Source organism: Hyperoodon ampullatus (assembly GCF_949752795.1).
Source record: "Hyperoodon ampullatus genome assembly, chromosome: 18".
In the NCBI taxonomy this organism is placed as follows: domain Eukaryota; kingdom Metazoa; phylum Chordata; class Mammalia; order Artiodactyla; family Ziphiidae; genus Hyperoodon; species Hyperoodon ampullatus.
Genome location: NC_136931.1, coordinates 53323545 through 53341860, shown reverse-complemented (window position 1 = coordinate 53341860; position 18316 = coordinate 53323545). Strand labels below are relative to the sequence as shown.

General features: G+C 53.8%; 2 protein-coding genes across 2 annotated transcripts; one reads left to right on the top strand and one right to left on the bottom strand.

Annotated features, from left to right (window-relative positions):
* Positions 1–2268: 2268 nt before the first annotated feature.
* On the bottom strand, positions 2269–5686 carry PPM1N (protein phosphatase, Mg2+/Mn2+ dependent 1N (putative)). Its single transcript, XM_079723452.1, has 5 exons — positions 4694–5686; positions 3973–4090; positions 3789–3894; positions 3644–3704; positions 2269–2456 (listed from the first exon to the last, which is right to left on the bottom strand). The coding sequence occupies exons 1-5, from the start codon at positions 5606–5608 to the stop codon at positions 2388–2390; spliced, it is 1269 nt and encodes a 422-aa protein (XP_079579578.1). The 5' UTR covers positions 5609–5686; the 3' UTR covers positions 2269–2387.
* A 1219-nt stretch (positions 5687–6905) lies between these two features.
* On the top strand, positions 6906–15072 carry RTN2 (reticulon 2; the record flags this gene model as incomplete). The annotated part of the gene is made up of 10 exons (XM_079723371.1): positions 6906–6939; positions 8633–8677; positions 8805–9275; positions 9381–9641; positions 12102–12309; positions 12681–12819; positions 12966–13035; positions 13162–13208; positions 14376–14434; positions 14707–15072. 10 exons carry the CDS (start codon positions 6906–6908, stop codon positions 14786–14788), a joined length of 1416 nt encoding a protein of 471 aa, XP_079579497.1. The 3' UTR covers positions 14789–15072.
* Between the last annotated feature and the right edge of the window lie 3244 nt (positions 15073–18316).

Genomic DNA, 18316 nt, shown 5'->3' with positions numbered 1-18316 from the left:
CTCTCCACGCACGCCCCGCCGTGACTCAGTTTCGTCTGCGGAGGATGGTGGGATCATCCAGCAATCCGAGGGAACGGAGGTGGGGGACCCTCCCTATGCCGGCTCCCGGGAGCCCCCTCCCCCCACGCGCCAGATTCGGGCTGAGTCCCAACACCCTCCCAGGCTTCCGCCACTGGTCCTGCAGACTCCGCCCTACGCGACGTCACCAATATGATCACGCCCCTCTCGTAGAGCGCCACCTGGCCTGGGTCAGGTGCCTTAGGCTGGGGCAGGAACCTGGGCAGTCAGCTCGACATTTAGAAATGGATGAATTGAGGCCTGGAGGCAGGAAGTAAATCTGGGCTATAGCCCTCTTGCCTGAGCCACCAGGACTCCAGTGGTGCAAGTTATGAGTGTAAAACAACTCTTGGGGCCCAGCTGACTAGGTGAGGGAATCAAGATTCCCAGCCTTTTTTTTTCCAAGAGGAATCCGCTACTGGGTGCCATCCTGATCTCCTTCACCTCCTTCTTCTAGGCCATGCTCTGACATTAATTCTTCTCTGAAGAATGGAGTAATCCTCTCCCCTTCTCCACCCAACTCTGGGAGACCTTGAACCCTGATCTATGGTAGGTTATAATTGTTTCTCTGTGTGTCTCCTCAGACTGAGTTCTTTGGGGACAGAAGTAGACTTAATCAATTTCTGGGCCTTACTAACCCAGCCAGGCCCAGAACAGCAGCTCAACACACATTTACATTTATCCAACTGCATGAAAACCCCAGTTCTTTGTGACCATGGGCAAGTCCTTTCTCCTCTCTGGGTCTCAGCTTTCCCATCTGTGAAATGGGAGGGGTGGTGCTTCTGTGTGCCACCTGCACTATAGTCAGCAAACTTTTTCTATAAATGTCCAAATAGTAAATATTTTAGGCATATTAAACATAGGGCCTCTTTTGCATATTTTTTTACAACCCTTTAAAAATGTAAAAACCATTCTTAGCTCAAGTGCTGTACAAAACAGGTAGCAAGACCCCTGCACTAGAGAAACTCTCGCATATGTACACAGGAGCCTGATCAAGGATCTTTACGGCAGCAGTGACGTAACGGCAAGAAATTGGAAACAACCTAAATACCCATCAAGAGGATGACGGATGGTGAAACCATTGCACATCTCTTGTCTGAAGTGCTGAGTAGCAGCTAAAAAGAGTGAGGTGTGTAAGTGGCATGAAAGAAGTTTCCAACACATTATTGAGTCAAAGGAAACAAATTGCCAGATGATACACAGGGTATGAAAAAAATCAAGGAGACACCTAAGGTACCATATACATGTGTGTACATGCCCAATAAAAGGTCTTGAAAAATCCACTCCAAACTCACTGCAGGCGTTACCAGTAGGACACAGAATGGGATCGTGGAGAGTATGATGGTCATAATCTCAAGCCTCATCTTGAAAATGCCGAGTTCAATCCTGCCCCTAGGCTTTCACACTGGCTGTTCCCTCTGCCTTGGGACCCTCTTCCCTGGGGTTTTTGCATGGCTGGCAAGTTCTCTGTTAGGTTCCTGCTCAGTTGTCCCCTCCCCAGAGGTCTTCACTGACCCCCGTCTAAAGCAACCATCCCCAGGTGGAAAATGGAGTGGCAGTGGGTGAGGGATGGAGAGAGACTTCATTGTATACCGTTTTGTGCCCTTTGAATTTCAAACCAAGTGAAATTACCACCCATTCAAAAAATAACAATGTAAAAAAACCAGCATAGCTCCCCTAAGACATTTTCTTATCACGTCCCCCAGTTTCATTTTCCTTGAGGCACTTCTCAGTGCCTGAGATGACCTTATTTATGGGTTCCCTTGTTTGCTGTCCCCCACCCACTCCACCCCACACACTAGGAGGTTCCGGGGGCAGGAACCTCAGTGGGTCTGCCAGGTTGATGGCCTGAGCAGGGCCTTGCACATAGCAGGTGCCCCATTACGTATTTGCCAGATGACTGGGCAAATGATGCGTGCGGGGTTTTTTCCACAAGAAAAATGTATTTTGAATTATGTAATTAAAATTTAATGATAAAAACTTTCCCCTACCTCCCCGCCAAACAGATGGAAAATAGGAAGGGAAGAGAAGGTTATTGAACTGGGTGATTTTCAGGGTCCATTCAGCTCTAAATATTTCAAAGACATTTGATCTTGGGGTTTTGAGGTTTGGGTTTTTTTGGGGGGGTCTAGCTGGTGGGCGGAATTTCCCCTCTCATAAGACAGAAAGTCTTATGAGAGGGAAGTAGGAGAAAGGGAAATAAACATTCTGGTGTTCCTCCATTGGTTTCTCTTCCTTCCGCTGGTCTGCATAGCTGGGGAAGGGGAGTTTTCTTCCTTAATTTCATTGAGGCCCCAGCTGGGCAGAGGGTCCCTAAAGGATGACAGCTGTCAGGCCTCCAAGTCCAAGGCAGAGCTTGAATGGGTGCCAGTGGGCTTCTCAGCCCCATTCTGTCCCATCTGTAACACAAAATGTGGAAGATGGTGAAGCGGAACCCCTTCTTGCCCCTCAGCATTTACTCCCCTGTATTCTGGAAGCACCGCTCCTGTTTTTCCTTTGAGGAACCAGCATTCCCTATCTCTCATTTCCTCAGTTTTGGGTGGAGTGGACCCCAAGGCCAAGCGCTAGAGGATGGGCCTGTGACCCCAGCCTGGCCAATCAGAGACACAGAGACTGGTCAGGCACATGACCCAGTGTGGCCAATGAGAACCAGCTCTGGAAGCACGGCTGCAACTACTGGGAAACTGGCATGCTCTCCCCACTGGGGATGTTAGGCTTCTGGGATGTGAGCATGGAGTAGCAACTCTCTGCTACCTCATGTGGGGACCCTGCCTGGGAATGAAGCCAACTCAGAGAAAGGAAAACTAAGACAGTTCCTGATGACATCATCTGACAACTGGATGCAGTCATGCCTTAAGTCCCTGTACTCTTCAATTACATGGCCCAGTAAACTCCCTGGTTTGTCTTCCCAGGTTGAATGGGGTTTCTGTCACTTACAACTCAAAAGAATCCTGACAAAGACCTCCTTTCTGCTGCTGAGAAACCATCAACTCCCCCCCACCGGGCCCCGACTGGTAATAACCCAACTCCGTTCTCTGCCCTGCAAAGGCCTTACTGGTTTCCTCCCTCACATTTCCTTCCAGTCCCCCACCCCATACCTTAGTTTATGTGGCTCCACTCACCACCTCCTTGGACATCTCTAAATAGGCTATCTGGGCCCAATTCACAACCTCTCTCCTCTAAGACCTGGACCACCCTCCAGAGATGTCCTGGTGGTCTCTGCAGTGCAGTCAGCCCTTGGTATTGGTCATCAACATTCCTTGAATTTTTCTGCCTTATTTCTGGATGGAGGGGGTGGTGCTTGGGATGGTGGGGCTTCACAGAGCAATGTAGGGGGCACATTTCTCGGAGGAGAAGCACAGTCTCTTTTCCTCTGCTTCTGCATCACCACCACCCGCTCCCCTCCCCCACCAACCATCATGCCTAGCACAATTCTTCAGGACCAGGTGTGAGTTTATTACTATATCAGGTAAGTCCCTGTCCCCTCTGGCCTCAATTTCCCCATCACTTAAAGAGGTGGCATGGGGGGCGGGAGGGCTGAATTACATGCTTCTAAGAGAAACATTCAAGAACACAGGGTCCTTACCACCCAGCGCCCTCCTGAGGCCTGGCAGACCTGAGAGTAAGCGTCAGCGATGACTGTGGCCCTGGAGAACAAAGGAAGGCCCTCAGGAGGGGATCCTCCTCCTCCCACCGGCCCTCCCATTCCACCCCACCCCACCCCAACTCACTTGCAGTGGAGCCCTCCCCCAGGAGGTAAATCCGGGATGTCCTCAGAGGCCAGAGTCCTGAAAACTGTGTTCAAGCTGGGGGGCTCCTGGCCAAAGGCACACAGCTCTGAGAAGGAGGCAAGGATTGTGGGAGTTACCCTGCTTGCTGACCACCCCTTCCGCCGGGCTCCTGGCGCCTGCTCACCTGCGACCCTGCGTCCCAGGGCTGCGTCCAGCACTAGCTCCTTCCTGATGGCCTCCTCACAAGGCCTGGGGGCCCCCGGGAAGCAGACCAGGATGCAGGTCATGTTGTCCAGGCTGCCCTGGAGAAGGCAGAGAAAAGAGAGCGTGGTGGACCACGGTTGAATGCCCCAGCACAGGGCTCCATGCCCTAGGAAACGGAGTTTCCCAACACTCCTCTTGCTCTAGTGCCCCCTTCTCAATCTGGTTATGCCCATATCTCTAGAGTCCCACCCTTCTGCCAGTCTAAACCAGGCCTCTCACAAGGACCAATTCCTTAGACCATGCCCTCTCACTGTCCTAGCACCACCCAATTAAACAGAGCCACCCCCCTTTTCCAAAGCTCCTCCCACTCTGCTGTTGAGCTGTTCTTCCTTCTGCCACTAGTCACACCTCAGGACCCATCTTTAGGTCTAAGGGCTGTCCCTTTCCAAAAGACCACGCCCTTTCTCGTAAATCCCTCCCACTTATCTATCGAGAACTACAACTCTTCCGCCTTGTCTCAAGGCTTCCCTCAGTCTCCGCTCCCTGCACATTTTGGCCCTGCCCCGTTCCAGCAGGCCCCGTCCCCTATTTGGAGTCCCACCTCTCCTTTTCTAGTATTACTCTCGCCCCTGCATCAAAGCTCCTCCCCCCTAAATCCCTTAGGTTCTTCCCTCTAAGATCTCAAGCCCCGCCCCCAGGACCTTGCAAAGACACGTGTCCAACAGCTGCGCGCAGAGAAGCTCTGGGGCCAAGCCCAAGCAGAGGCGAGAAGCCACCAGTCCCGCCAGGGCAGAGCCAGACATCGCGTCCCACACGCCATCAGAGGCCAGGAGCATGAATTCGTCCTCTGCTCGGCGTGCCAGGGCGGTCACTTCAGGCTCCGCGGAAACAAGCTGCAGTTCAGGGGGCCTTCCCGGAGCCTCTTTGTAGGCAAAGTCTCCCAGTGCTCGGGACACTGCCAGAGAGCCCTCGAGGCGCCGGCGGCTGATGGTGCCGCCCGCGTCATGGATGCGCTCGCGTTCCCGGGGACGGAGGGGCCGATGGTCTTCGGTGGTGAAGGCCACGGCGCCGGCGCGACTCAGCACCGCGCGGGAGTCACCGCAGTGCGCCAGGTACAGAAAGTGCGGGGAAACCAGCAACGCCAAGGCGGTGGAGCCTCCCGGCTCGCCGCGGGGCCAGAGCGCGCGCAGGCGTGCGTCTGCGCTCAGAAAGGCGCGGCGCAATGCTTCGCACACGCCCTCGGGCTCGCGGGGCGCTGGGCCCAGCGCCTCGAGCACGTAGCCCGGCAGGTGGCGCGCACCGAAGAGGGCGGCTCTCGTCCCACCGTGGCCGTCGAGGACCGCGAAGAAAGCCCAGCCCGGGCCCAGCCCGGGTAGCTCAAGCCAAGCGCAATGCGCGTCCTCCATGTGTGCGCGCCACCCTTGCACTGCGCTCGCCCCGAAGCTCAAGCCCCAAGACGCCGCCGCACCCCCGTGCGGCCGCTGGGCGCATCGCGGCGCGTTCAGGAGGGACTGAGGCCCGTCGGGAGAGCTGCGCCTCTCCTCTGCCTCCTCCACCCCCTCTTGCTTGCGAGCTGGCCAGAGGAGACGTTCCAGCAGGCGGGCAAGAGCCGCCATCCTTCAGCCTGGGGATCAGGAAAGCTCCACCCTCTGCACCTGCTAACAGCCCCGCCACCCCACCCCCGTCACCTCCACTAATCCTCTGCACTGTGAAATTTTAAACCACCTAAATCTCCTTCCTATGCCCTTGACTTGCACTCAAGTCGAGTCACTGGAAGGGATTGAACCCTTCCTTCTCCTCTCTTCTGCACCTTCAAAGTGAGGTTTGGGGTCTGGGTCAGGGAAAAAAGATAATAGCACCAAACTAGCATTTACTATGAGCTACACACTGTTATACATCATCATCTCCAATTTACCGAAGAGGAAACTGAGTCACGGAAGTAAACAGTGTTACAGGCATCAATCTCTAGAATCCGTACTCTCAACACAACACTCGGCTTCGGCTCCCCAGCCCGACTCTGTTCAACCTCTTCCCGCATCAGTGGTCCCATCCGGGTTTCAAAAGCTTTAAATGCTTAATTTTTTTTACTTCGACCCCTCCCCTCTCCGTCTCGCCTCACTCCAGGTTCAGCTCACCTTCTGGGCAGCACCACTACCCTTGATTGTTCTGCCCTATTCCCTCTAGGCCACGCCTCTAGCTCCTCAGTCTCGGACTGGCCCCGCCCAACTCTGAACAATTCTAAATTAGCTTAAACCTCCCCAAGTCTGAGCTCCTCCCCTTGTCTCAAAACTTTCCGAGTAGTTTCTTCCCGCCCCCTTTCCCACTCCCATTGAGAATCTAGACTTATACCTCTACCTCTCAGTGGTAAAATCTTTATACCCTCCCCTCAATGCCACCTCTAGCTCCACCCCAACCCACTCTGAGATCCACGCCCCCATCCTCTCCGCCTAGGCTCCATCATCATTTCCCGGAGCCCCTCACGCTACCCTCGGTCCCGCTTCTCTCCCCCTAAAGGCCCTTCTGTCTAGACCCCGCCCTTCAGACCGCCTTCCCGGCCTTCTCGACTGGTAGCCTACGGTCCTAGCTCCGCCCCTCTATTAGGAAGGCCACGCCCTACCTCCATCCTCCCGGGTGTTCCCCCTCGCCCTCCCTCAGGTTCCGCCCCCCGTTCTCTGGCCCCGCCCCCGGTCCCCGCGCTGCAGTCGCCCCACAGCGGCCCCGCCCGCCCCCGCTGAGCCGAACCGAGGGCGGCGGCGGCGGCGGCGGCTGCTGCTGGAGCGGCCCGGGAGGAGGGGGCAGCGAGGATGGCGGCGGCGGCGTCCTGGGCGCGGCGGAGATGAGCGCTCGCGGCCCCAGGCCCAGGGCGGCGTGGCCGGAGTGGGCGGGGGTCCCGATGCAGGCCCGAGGGGGGCCATGGGGCAGGTCCTGCCGGTCTTCGCCCACTGCAGTGAGTAGGGGGAGGCTCAGGCCTGGTGTGGGGCCCAGAGGCCCGGGTGGGCTCCTCCCCGGTTTCCCCTCCGACCTGGGCCGCGGGAGAGCCGAGATGGGGAGGAGGCGAAGGAGACAAAGGAAGCTCTCCCTTCCCCCCGTGTTCTAGCGGCGATGGGGGCGACTTGACCCGGACAACCTGAGTGAGACTGGGCAGAGGCTGGGGGCACTGAGATAGCCGACGGGGGGCGCTCTGGGCCCTTGAATGTGCCGCGGGGCTCCGCCCGGGGATGAGGAAGCTCTCCGGGAGCTGTCCCCTCGCCCTGGTGCTGGCCACAGCCAGCGGTGAGGGGATTTGAATAGAGGGGTAGAACCACGATGGAGAAGAGGGGTCTGACTCCCCCCTTCCCCCGCATCACCCATCTTCGCATCCCACCTCCGTTTTCTCCCCAGACTCAGAGGCAGCCCCGACCTCGCCCGAATTGTACAATCCCCTGTCCCCGGGATACAGCCATCCCTGGGTTGGGACTAGGACTCCTGGGTCCTTAGGTTTTACCACTCCGGGTCTCTGATTCCTGGCCTCCTATTCCCTAGCTGAAGAAACAAGGTGGGGGCGGGGGGGGCATCTGATTTCAATCTCCAAACCGTATTGAGCATCTCCTGTAGGCAAAGCCCCAAGCAAACTCTGAGAGGCTGAATTCCATAATTGAAAACGCCCTGCCTGAGCCTTATGATTTCTGAGCCCAGGGCTCTAACAGTTCTTGTCTAACAAGCTCTGTCTCACACCCCTATGGTTCTGACAGCTAGGGATTGCAACGCCGACCTAGCCACTTGCATGTCTTGGGAGTCGACATGCCAAAATTCTGAGAATTTGTTATTTCAACATTTAAGAGTATCATCCCAACATTCTAAGATCTTGTCCTTACCTGGGCTTACAAAGGAAGGCCCTACGTGATCTCCCCACCCCCACCCCACCCCGCCTTTCCTGTCTGCCCTCATCGCCCTTCCATCTCCCCATCAGTCACCCTGTTCCAGTCACATCTGCACACTTCTCAGTTCCTCAGATATGCAAAGCTTAGTGCTTGCCTCAGGGCCTTTGCACTGGCTTTTCCCTCTGCCTGGAAGACTCTTCCCTAGATATCCGCATGGTTTCCTCACATCATTCAGGTTTCTGTTCAAATGTCATCCGGGAAGTCTTCCTCACCAACCTGTCTGAAATAGCATCCCCTTACTTTCTTTTCCCTTACCTTAATTTTTCTCCACACACTTAGCACCCAACATCATAAGTTTAATTGTTACTGTCTATCTCCCCTATAGAGTGTAAGCTCTATGAGACTAGGGATTTTGTCTGTTTTGTTCACATTTGTATCCTCAGGATCTAAAACAGTGCCTGGCATGTATTAAACAATTAATGGTTGTTGAAAGAATTAATTAATTGAAGCCTCCTAAAATCCCTAATTTAAAGACACTAAGATCGAGATTCATGGATTTGAACTTCTAAGACTGAGCTTCAGACAGCAGGGATACTAAGGTTTTACTGTATACAGTAAACTGTACTGTATACAGTTTTTCTGTATACAGAATCTTCTAGAGGTCCTGTAATTAAAACTCTAAGATTCCTTAATTCAGACAGGTTTCCAGGACTAGCACACTACTTCTGTAACTCGGGCAATCTAAGCTTCTAAGAGTCTTTGGTTCTTTCCCTCTTGCAGAAGAAGCTCCGTCTACAGCTTCCTCTACCCCTGACTCCACAGAAGGTAAGCAGAGAGGGAGGGTGTGAGAGTGGGACTTGAAGGGGGCTCACAGCTGGGTAAAGGGGTTAAGGGGAGCGGGCTAGGTAGGGTCTTGGTCAGAGGAGTTCATGCCCTCCTTTGCTCATGGCAGGAGGGAACGACGACTCGGATTTTCGGGAGCTGCATACAGCCCGGGAATTCTCAGAGGAAGACGAGGAGGAGACCACATCGCAGGACTGGGGCACTCCCCGGGAGCTGACCTTCTCCTACATCGCCTTCGATGGCGTGCTGGGCTCTGGGGCCCGCAGGGATTCAGCTGCTCGCCGCCCACGGCCCCAGGGCCGCTCAGTCTCGGAGCCGCGAGAGCCGCCCCCACAACCTGGCCTGGGCGACAGCTTGGAGAGCATCCCCAGCCTAAGCCAATCCCCGGAGCCCGGGCGCCGTGGTCACCCCGATTCTGCCCCTCCAGCTGAGCGCCCCCTGGAGGACCTAGGGCTCCAACTGGACCAACTGGGCTGGGCGGCCCAGGGAGCAGGGTCCGGGGAGGACTCTGCCACCAGTAGCTCCACCCCGCTGGATGACCAAGATCCCGATGGATCAGAGGTTGGAGAGGCTGGGAAAGGTGAGATGTCCCAGGTGCTGGGACCAAAGCCACCAGGGGTGGGTGGTCTCTCCTTAGGGCACCTCCATGGTGAAAGCTCACAGCCTTCTCTCTCTAACGCACCAGAACTGGACCTACAACTCGGACTCGCTCAATCCTCGCCGCCCGAAGTCTTGACTCCACAGCCCAGCCCTGGCTCTGGGATCCCTCAGGCCCGTACCCCATCTCCACTTCGATCTCGGGATTCGAACTCGTGGCCAGATGAGCCCTCGCTGGACAAGAAGGAGGAGGAAGAGCCGTGGGGGCGGCTGGAGCGGGAGCCAATCACGGGGCAGTGCCTCGATAGCACGGACCAATCAGAATTCACATTGGAACCACACTTTCTAGGTAAAGTGCATGAGGGAACGTGCTCCTTTGGACTACAGCGAGGGTGGAGGATTGATTTTTAAAGGGACCATCCTCGGGAAGGAACGGAGGAGAATGGAGAAGCGAGGAGGTATTGCTACTGGCAAGACATTGTAAACTCCACCCTTTAAAAAAAATTTTCCCGTTACCTGAGATTGCTATTGGCTCTTTTTACATGGTTCCCCCTCCCACTTGAGAAGTTAGCCCTCCCACCTGAGAAGTTGGAAGAAGCATTAGGATTGGCTAATTGCTAAAAAATAATCCCTCTTTTGGAGTGCTCCCCCTAGAGGCTGATTTTGGACAGGCCAAATCCCTGAAAAAATAATGCTCTTTTCTGAATGTGGCCACTGGGCAAGTAAAGGTAAACTCTGTGCGTTTTAAAAACTCTCCTATTCCCTGACCACATGAATTGGCCAATTGTAAATAGACCCCGCCTTACTTTAAAGTATGCTCAGCCTCCACGAACGGTTCCTATAGGTAGGTTTTAGACATCACTGCTTTTGGCTGTTTACAAAGAGAGCCACCCCGTTTTGGAATTGTTCCCACCGCAATGGAGAGTCATTGGCTGGGTACAAAGGGGCCCCGCCCCCTTCCTCCCTCCCTCCGGGTTCCACTGAAGTGGGCAAAATCCCTGAGAAGCAGCAGTGTCTGTAGCCTCTCACTCGGAGCCGAGATGGGGAGTAAAGGTGGGCTTTCGGGGCGGGTTGGGACGCGGGCGCTGGGGGACCGTGGAAAGGGACCCAGATTCACTTTTATCGCCCTCAAATCTGGGGGATGTTTCCTCTTGGTCCCAGATTCCCCAGAGCGGCAGGCTGGGGCTGGGGGGCTGCGGGGGTGTCTAGGGAGGGCGTGGAGGGAGTATGGGGTCCCCTCTCTCTCGAGCCGGAGCTTTGGGGCCCAAGAGCAGTGAGGTCCCCTCCCCCAGCCTCAGGCCCAGGCGGTGCTGTCACTCAGTAGCTGGACAGGCCAGCACAGCTGCCTGAGAGGCACCCTCCCCCCAGCGTGCCTAAACTTAGCCCCCGCCTCAGGCGACCCGGCCCCTCCCCCACCACTGGCTCAGGCTTTGGGGAGCCTGCAGGGGAGGGGTTGAGGGGAGGTCTACCCTAGTTAGAGGTACATGGGAGGATGTGCATAGGGAAGATACAGAAGTGAGGAGAGTCAGACTGTGAGGGGGACTGGTTGGGATGGGTCAGTTTGATTGGAGTTAAGGGTGGGAGGATGGAGACTGTCTGGAAATAGATGGCAGGGTACTGGGCTCTCAGTTCAGGGCTCAAAGCAGAGCCGATTATAGGGACGGCTGTTAAAAGTTAAGATGAGGGCTTCCCTGGTGGCGCAGTGGTTGAGAGTCCGCCTGCCGATGCAGATGCAGGGGATACGGGTTCGTGCCCCGGTCCGGGAAGACCCCACATGCCGCGGAGCGGCTGGGCCCGTGAGCCATGGCCGCTGAGCCTGCGCATCCGGAGCCTGTGCTCCGCAACGGGAGAGGCCACAACAGTGAGAGCCCCGCATACTGCAAAAAAAAAAAAAAAAAAAAAAAGATGAGTGAGATGAAACGTTGGGGTCCAAAGGTCACTGATCAGGACAGAGGCTGGGCTTGGGAGGTGAGTTTAGGATCTCTGAAAGGGGTCAGAAGTTTGAGTTAGGGCCTAGGAAGGAGGAGGATGATGTTATTAATACATTTAGGACTTAGATGTATGTGTTGGTAGTGGTATCAAGGAGATATGACTTTACACCTGTCAGGGTGCAAAAAATAAAAAGAACAATAACACCCATTGCTGGGCAGGATGCTGGGAAAAGATCACTTGCATGTTGCTCATAGAAATAAGGATTGTTACAGTCTTACTTGTAAGCAATCTGATAATATTTATGACATTCGAAAATACATACTTAGTCCACCCAGCGATTCGACCCCTGGCATTCTATTTCAGAAATAGAACCTGCCGGAGGTAAGAATATCTGCAGGAGGCTGGTGCTTGTAGTACTGTCAGGGAAGAGGATGGGGGGAGGAAACAAAATAAACGACCCAGCAATAGCTGCATGTTTGAATAAAATGAATGATGGTGTAGCCACACCATGGAATATCGTGTAGCCCTTAAAAAGAATGAATTAATAGCTATTCCCGTTGACTAGGAGGGAATTCTAGGAGGAAAAGTAGAGTGAGATATGCATGATGCAGAAGACTGATTTTTCACCCAAAATTGTGTTCACACATTATCTATGGGCAGAAGTAAGCTTGAGGGGACTTGCTAGACAGTTAACTTGGGTTTTCCAGGAGGCAAGCATGGAATAAAAGAAGATAAATAAAAATCTGGAAATTGGGTTAAGGTTCTGACAGGTGTGTCAAGAGGTGATGTTTCAGCCCGGAGACAGGAAATAGGAGGTCAAGAGGTCAGCCAGGCCAGCTCCAAACCCCAGCCTGATTGCCGCCCCCTCCCTCCACAGTGGCAGACCTGCTGTACTGGAAGGACACGAGGACGTCAGGAGTGGTCTTCACAGGCCTCATGGTCTCCCTGCTCAGCCTCCTGCGTTTTAGCATCGTGTCCGTGGCGGCCCATGTGGCCCTGTTGCTGCTCTGCGGCACCATCTCTCTCAGGGTTTACCGAAAAGTGCTGCAGGCCGTGCACCGGGGGGACGGCGCCAACCCCTTCCAGTGAGAGCCTACAGCCTGGCCCCCAACCCTGACCTCTGTCTAGACCTCAGTGGTGACCCTAAGTCATGACCCTTGACCTCAGATCAGGCACTGACTTCTCACCCTGGCCCTGACCCATCCTGTTCCTGTTCCTGACTCCAGCCTGACCCTGGCATTAAACCAGACTCTGACCCTTGACTTCCAGCCGTAACCTCAGACCCTAACCTCTTACCCTTAATCCTTGATCCCGTCTCCTGACCCTGACCTCCACCCTAGCATGCTACACCTGGCCTTACTCCCCAACCCTCACTTCTTGCCCTTGACTCAGCCACGCCCCTCAGCCTGGGTCCCATCCACCCACTGAGTGGCCTCACACACCTCTGTTCTCTCAGGGCCTACCTGGATGTGGACCTGACCCTGACTCGGGAGCAGACAGAACGTATGTCCCAACAGATTGCCTCCTGCGTGGTCTCTGCGGTCATGCAGCTGCGGCATTTCTTTCTGGTAGAAGACTTCGTGGATTCCCTCAAGGTGCCCCGAAGCCCCCCACTCCCTCCTGGGTCCCAACATTCAACTCCCTGCCCCTGGGGGGAGGAGGGGAGGCGGGCCGTTGCTGGGGAAGTTCCCAGCCCAGGGTGTACCCCATAGCCTCTGCTGACCCCGACCCTCACCTTCAGCTGGCCCTTCTCTTCTACATCTTGACCTTCGTGGGTGCCGTCTTCAATGGTTTGACTCTTCTCATTCTGGGTGAGCTGGGAAGGCTGTGAGGGGCAGGGCGGGAAGGTGGGTTGCTGGGGTCTGCTGGAGGACAGGGCTCTGAATGGAGCTGTTAATCTCCCTGGAGAGCCCTGACCCCCATCTCTGTGCCCGCAGGAGTGATCGGTTTATTCACAGTCCCTCTGCTGTACCGGCAACACCAGGTAAGTGCGACAGGCCCTCAGTTGGCAGTACCCCAGCCAAACAACCCCCCCCACACACAGCCAGGGTCCATGACAGATGTCCCAGCCAGAGACAGGAGGACAAGCTGGTGTTCCCACCCCTGACAGAATCAGGCTCTGACACATGCTAGACACAGGTGGTCTGCCCGCTGCCCCTCCTGCATGCAGCTGGAGTCTACCGAATATGTTTCAACAGCCAGAGACAGGCACTTCGATAGGTGGCCCGTGACAGAGCCAGGATCTGACTGACACATTCCAACCCAAGGCACATAGACTAACTGATGCTCCTCCCCACCAATGAGCCAAGGTCTGCCTTGACGCGTCCTACCTCCAGAGAGGCAGCCTGACTGGTGTCTTCTCTCCCTGACATAGCACGAGGCTGAACAACACTCTTTCTAGCCAGAAACAGGCAGACAGATGAATGCCTTCTCCTGATACCCCGATACCCCGTCTCCCCTGATACCACCAGAGGCTGACAAACGCATATTCCATTTGCAGACAGACAGACAGACAGACTGACGCCATCTATCCCTACACATAGTCTGGGTCTGACTGACACCCATCCCAGCCCAGAACACTGACAGAACCAGGGCCAGCTGACATATATCCTATCCAGAGACAGGCAGATGGACCAACATTCCATTTCTGACATTCTCCAGCACAGCTGAGAGCCAAACGATGCATGTTCCTGCCAGGGAGATAGTCCTCACTCCCTCACACGCCGGCATCACCGAGGCTCACAAAGTCAGTTAACACTGAATTAAACTAATATTTAAATCAATCCACTCAGGGACTCAACAACCAACGCTAACACCCTCTATTCTTACACTGCCCCTAAGCACACACACACACACACACACAAAACTCACTCAAAGATTAACAGTAGTTCCCAGGACGCAAAGCCACCGGCAAATTCTTGTGTGTCTACCTGACATCACTTCCCACACAGAGTGTGGTCCAATTGACTTGACACTTCACCTTGGACTTCTGACTTCCAAGGGTATTTTATCAGGTTTAGAGTTGATGGTGGAGTGGTGGGCCACTCCTCCCAGCTCCTGATCTGGGGGTGGGGGAGGAAGCAGCTTTCTTAATGAATTAGGGAGAAGAACCCCCTCCAATCTCTCCTTTCACCCCTTCTTGTCTCCCCAGGCCCAGATTGACCAGTATGTGGGATTGGTGACCAATCAGTTGAGCCACATCAAAGCTAAGTAAGGGCATGTGGTAGAGACGGATGGGATGGGGAATGAGAAAACTTGGGAATGCTCCTCCTCGCCCCCACCCCCAATATTCCCTGTCCCTAAATCTCCTGGAGCTGAGTGCCTGCTTTTCTTAAAAGGTGAGAGACAGTTCCATCGCAGGCCAGTAGGTGGAGGGCAGGGGCTGGCTTGGGCACTCAGTTCCTCTATCCAGTTTTTAGTTCTCAGATACTACTTATCCTGTCGCTTGCCCCACCCCTTGACTCCACCTGTTTCTCCCTCAGGATCCGAGCTAAGTTCCCAGGGACCGGAGCCCTTGCCTCGGCAGCAGCCGCAGTCTCCGGATCCAAAGCCAAAGCCGAATGAAAGGGGTGTCTCTGCCTGCGGGACGCCTGCCCCCACCCCCTGTAGCCCTCTGCCCTCCTCCATTTCCCTTCCATCCCCACCCTCTCCCTGCCTCATCCCAAGCCATTTCCCAGTGGGTGTCAGGATCGCTCACACCAGGGAGTTTGCGCAAATTGCCAGAGTGGCCAGGACTACATTTCCCAAGAGGCTCTGCTCCAGGAGTCTTGGAAAGGCGAGGCACCTTGGCCGCGGGGCCTGCTGGGACTTGTAGTTGCCTAGATAGGGCACACGCCCTGCACTTCCGGGACCCCAGCGCTGGAGGCGCCGTGAGGGGGTGGTGTCTCCTGGATGCCACTGGCCCCAACGCTGGGGCTTTGCATGGGGCCCAGGGGAGGCCTGAGCTTGGATTTACACTGTAATAAAGACTTCTGTGGAAAACCCAAGGCCTCCTGTGCTTCCAGCCCCCTCCAGTTTTCACCTTCCTGTACTGAAAAGCAGGTAAGTGATACTCAAGGAGGAACCTTCCCCATCTCTGCGGAGGAAGAACCTTCCCCTCTGCCATCTGAGAGTTGGCTAATCCCAGGGCTAGCCAAGCCTTGACAGCCACTTTCCATGCCTGTGCTCAAGGCAGACATCACGAGTCAATCCCCACACTCTCCCTGCTGTGCAACCATTTTACCTGAGTCCCAGACCCATGTATCCAACTGCCTAATGGAAGCCTCCCCCCTCAAGCATATCTAAACCTCTTCCTTGTCCTATCTGATTTCCCAGTCAGGGACATCCCCTCCTGCCCACATTGTCGCCCAGCCAGAGACCCATGTATGGCCCTGGACTCCTATTCCCTCACCCCCCCACATCTAGTCAGTCAGCAAGCCATGTCTTTTCTCTCTCTGCAACCTCTCCACCCGCTTCTCTCCATTCCAACTGCCTTGGGAATAAGCACAGAGCCTCATGGCCTCTTTGGGCCTCAGTTTCCAAAACTAAACTGGGGGAGGAGGAGACAGGAGACTGGAGTCTAAAGACCCACAGAACTGGATTTGAATCATCTTCACTTTTTGGCTGTGTAACCCTGAGCAAGTGATCTCACTTCTTTTTTTTTTTTTTTTTTTTTTTTTTGCATTACGTGGGCTTCTCACTGCTGTGGCCTCTCCCGTTGCGGAGCACAGGCTCTGGACGCGCAGGCCCAGCAGCCATGGCTCACAGGCCTAGCCGCTCCGCGGCATGTGGGATCTTCCCAGACCGGGGCACGAACCCGTGTCCCCTGCATCGGCAGGCGGACTCTCAACCACTGCGCCACCAGGGAAGCCCGACCTCACTTCTTGAAGGCTCATTTCCTCAAATAGAAAATTGTCGCCATAAACTACGTACATGTAAAGCCCTTGTTACAGGGCCTGGCATAGAATAAATGTCCAGTAAACAGAAGCTGCATTGTTAGTTATGACATTGTTTCCCAAACCTCAGTCAGCCCTCAGGACCTTGATGATCTTTATATCATCTGTTCTGCTATTTGCCTAATTTTTTCTTTAAATTGGTTTATTAAAAAAATAAAATGTCTTTTAAAAGGAAATGTTACTCCACCACCAAGGAAGTCAGTATCGCTTGCCAGAAATAGAAGATAGCAGTTAAACATAAAACTATTGCCATTTAAAATGTTTGTGCATCACCTAAAATTTTGCCTCTTGTGATGCTTGTCACATTTTAGGAGCTAGATAATGATGTTACAGGAGTAGTAGTTACAGCCTCAGGTTTTGTATACAGGGGTTGCCTAGCAGCAGCTAGCTAACTGAAAGAAACAGGACTTAGGGGGGCTTCTCTTGAATCTGAATTTGCCAAGCAGGGGCAGTGTTTTAAACTTCCAAATAAAAGAGCAACATTTCCTAAAGATACTTTTATTCATACTTTCCATAAGACAGAGTGTCCATTTGTCCATCTCAAAAAAAGGAGGAAGATGGACTGGTTGCGATTATGGGTTCAGGAATGGCTAAAGCCCCCAAGCCCATCCTTGGTACCCCCACTGGAAGCAGGAAACAAGTTGGAGATGGAAACAGCCTTTATTGAGTGACTCCCAGTTGCCTGGTGCCATGTCAGTCTTCTATAGCCAGCTGCTCGTTATGATTCCCCCTAGTTGCACTAGTCTTGTTTTCCAGATGGGGAAACTGAGGCTCAGAGAAAGATAGCGATAATATTCTTGCATTCATCCTACAAACATTTAGTAAGCATCTGGCAAGTGCTCAAGCACTCTTTGGGTACCAGGGACATAGAAATGAACCAAAGTGGTTAGGACTCCGTGCTCCCACTGCCTAGGGCCTGGGTTCAGTCCCTGGCCAGGGAACTAGGATCACATCAGCTTCGCGGCGCGGCCAAATAAACAAACAAACAAAACCCACCAAAACAAAGTCCACGGTTACATGGAGCTGATATTCTAGCGGGAGCAGCCAGACAATAAACAAATAGAAGTAGAATATGGCAGGTGGTGATCAGGGCGATGGAGAAAAGTCCAGAAGGGGAAGGGGATAGAGTGACAGGGCTTGCTATTTTAGATTGGGTGCTCAGGGAAGGCTTCATTAAGTGCTGATATTTAAGCAGAGGCCAGAGTGAAGAGAGGCAGTGAGTCATGGGAACATGCGGAGGAAAGGAGATTCAGGCAGGGGGATCAACAAACGCAATGGCCCTGAGAAGGGAGCATGCCTGATGTGTGCAGCAAGAGACCTGTGAGCCGGAAACCAAGTATATGAGGAGAGAGGAGTAGGAGATCGGGTCCGAGGAGTGCAAAGGTCTAATCATCGGGATTGTAAGGCTGTGATGAGAGCTTTGACTTTTATTCTGAGACGGGAGCCATTGGGAAGGTTTCATGTCGGGGAATGATATTGGCAAAGGATCACTGACTTGGATTTTAAAAGTATCACTTTTTTTGTAATAATATAATTACAATGGCACAAGTTCTGTTCTCCCAAGTGGATGGGCTGGGTGGATAGAGTAGGGTACTATCCGTTTCTACGCCTCACTTTCCTCGGCCATAAAATGCAGATGCAAAAACTGATGATCTCTAATGCCTAAGCTCAATGGGGACAGAAATTCTGTCATCTCCAGAACCTAGGACTGCGTCTGGGACTCTGTAGGTGCTCACTGAACATGTGAAAGAACGTAGGGCTCTGTAGATCGCTGAAGTTCCACAAAAGAACAGCAGGTGTCGCCCCAGCCCTATAGCCGCCAGCTCGGAGCCTCCGGGGCTGGGCTAAATCAGACTCTAGCAGGAACCCACCCACTCGAATTCGGATTTCTTAGGAAAGGGGCCTCTGAATGCCGAATTATGAATCTTTTCTCTTAAAAAATGGACTTCTTACTTGGGAAAAAGGGGCTTCTGGCCCTTTAACAGCCAGAAGGGAGGGCGCCAGGTCCCTTGGCGCCGTTTCCCAGAATCCGCGGCGCTATGCAAATGAGACAGTTTCTAAAGCGACAATGATTCAACTCATATGAGGCAAACTCAACATTTTGGAAGGATATGCACCGTAATAAATAGATTGGGAGAATTTATAGATGTTGAAGTCA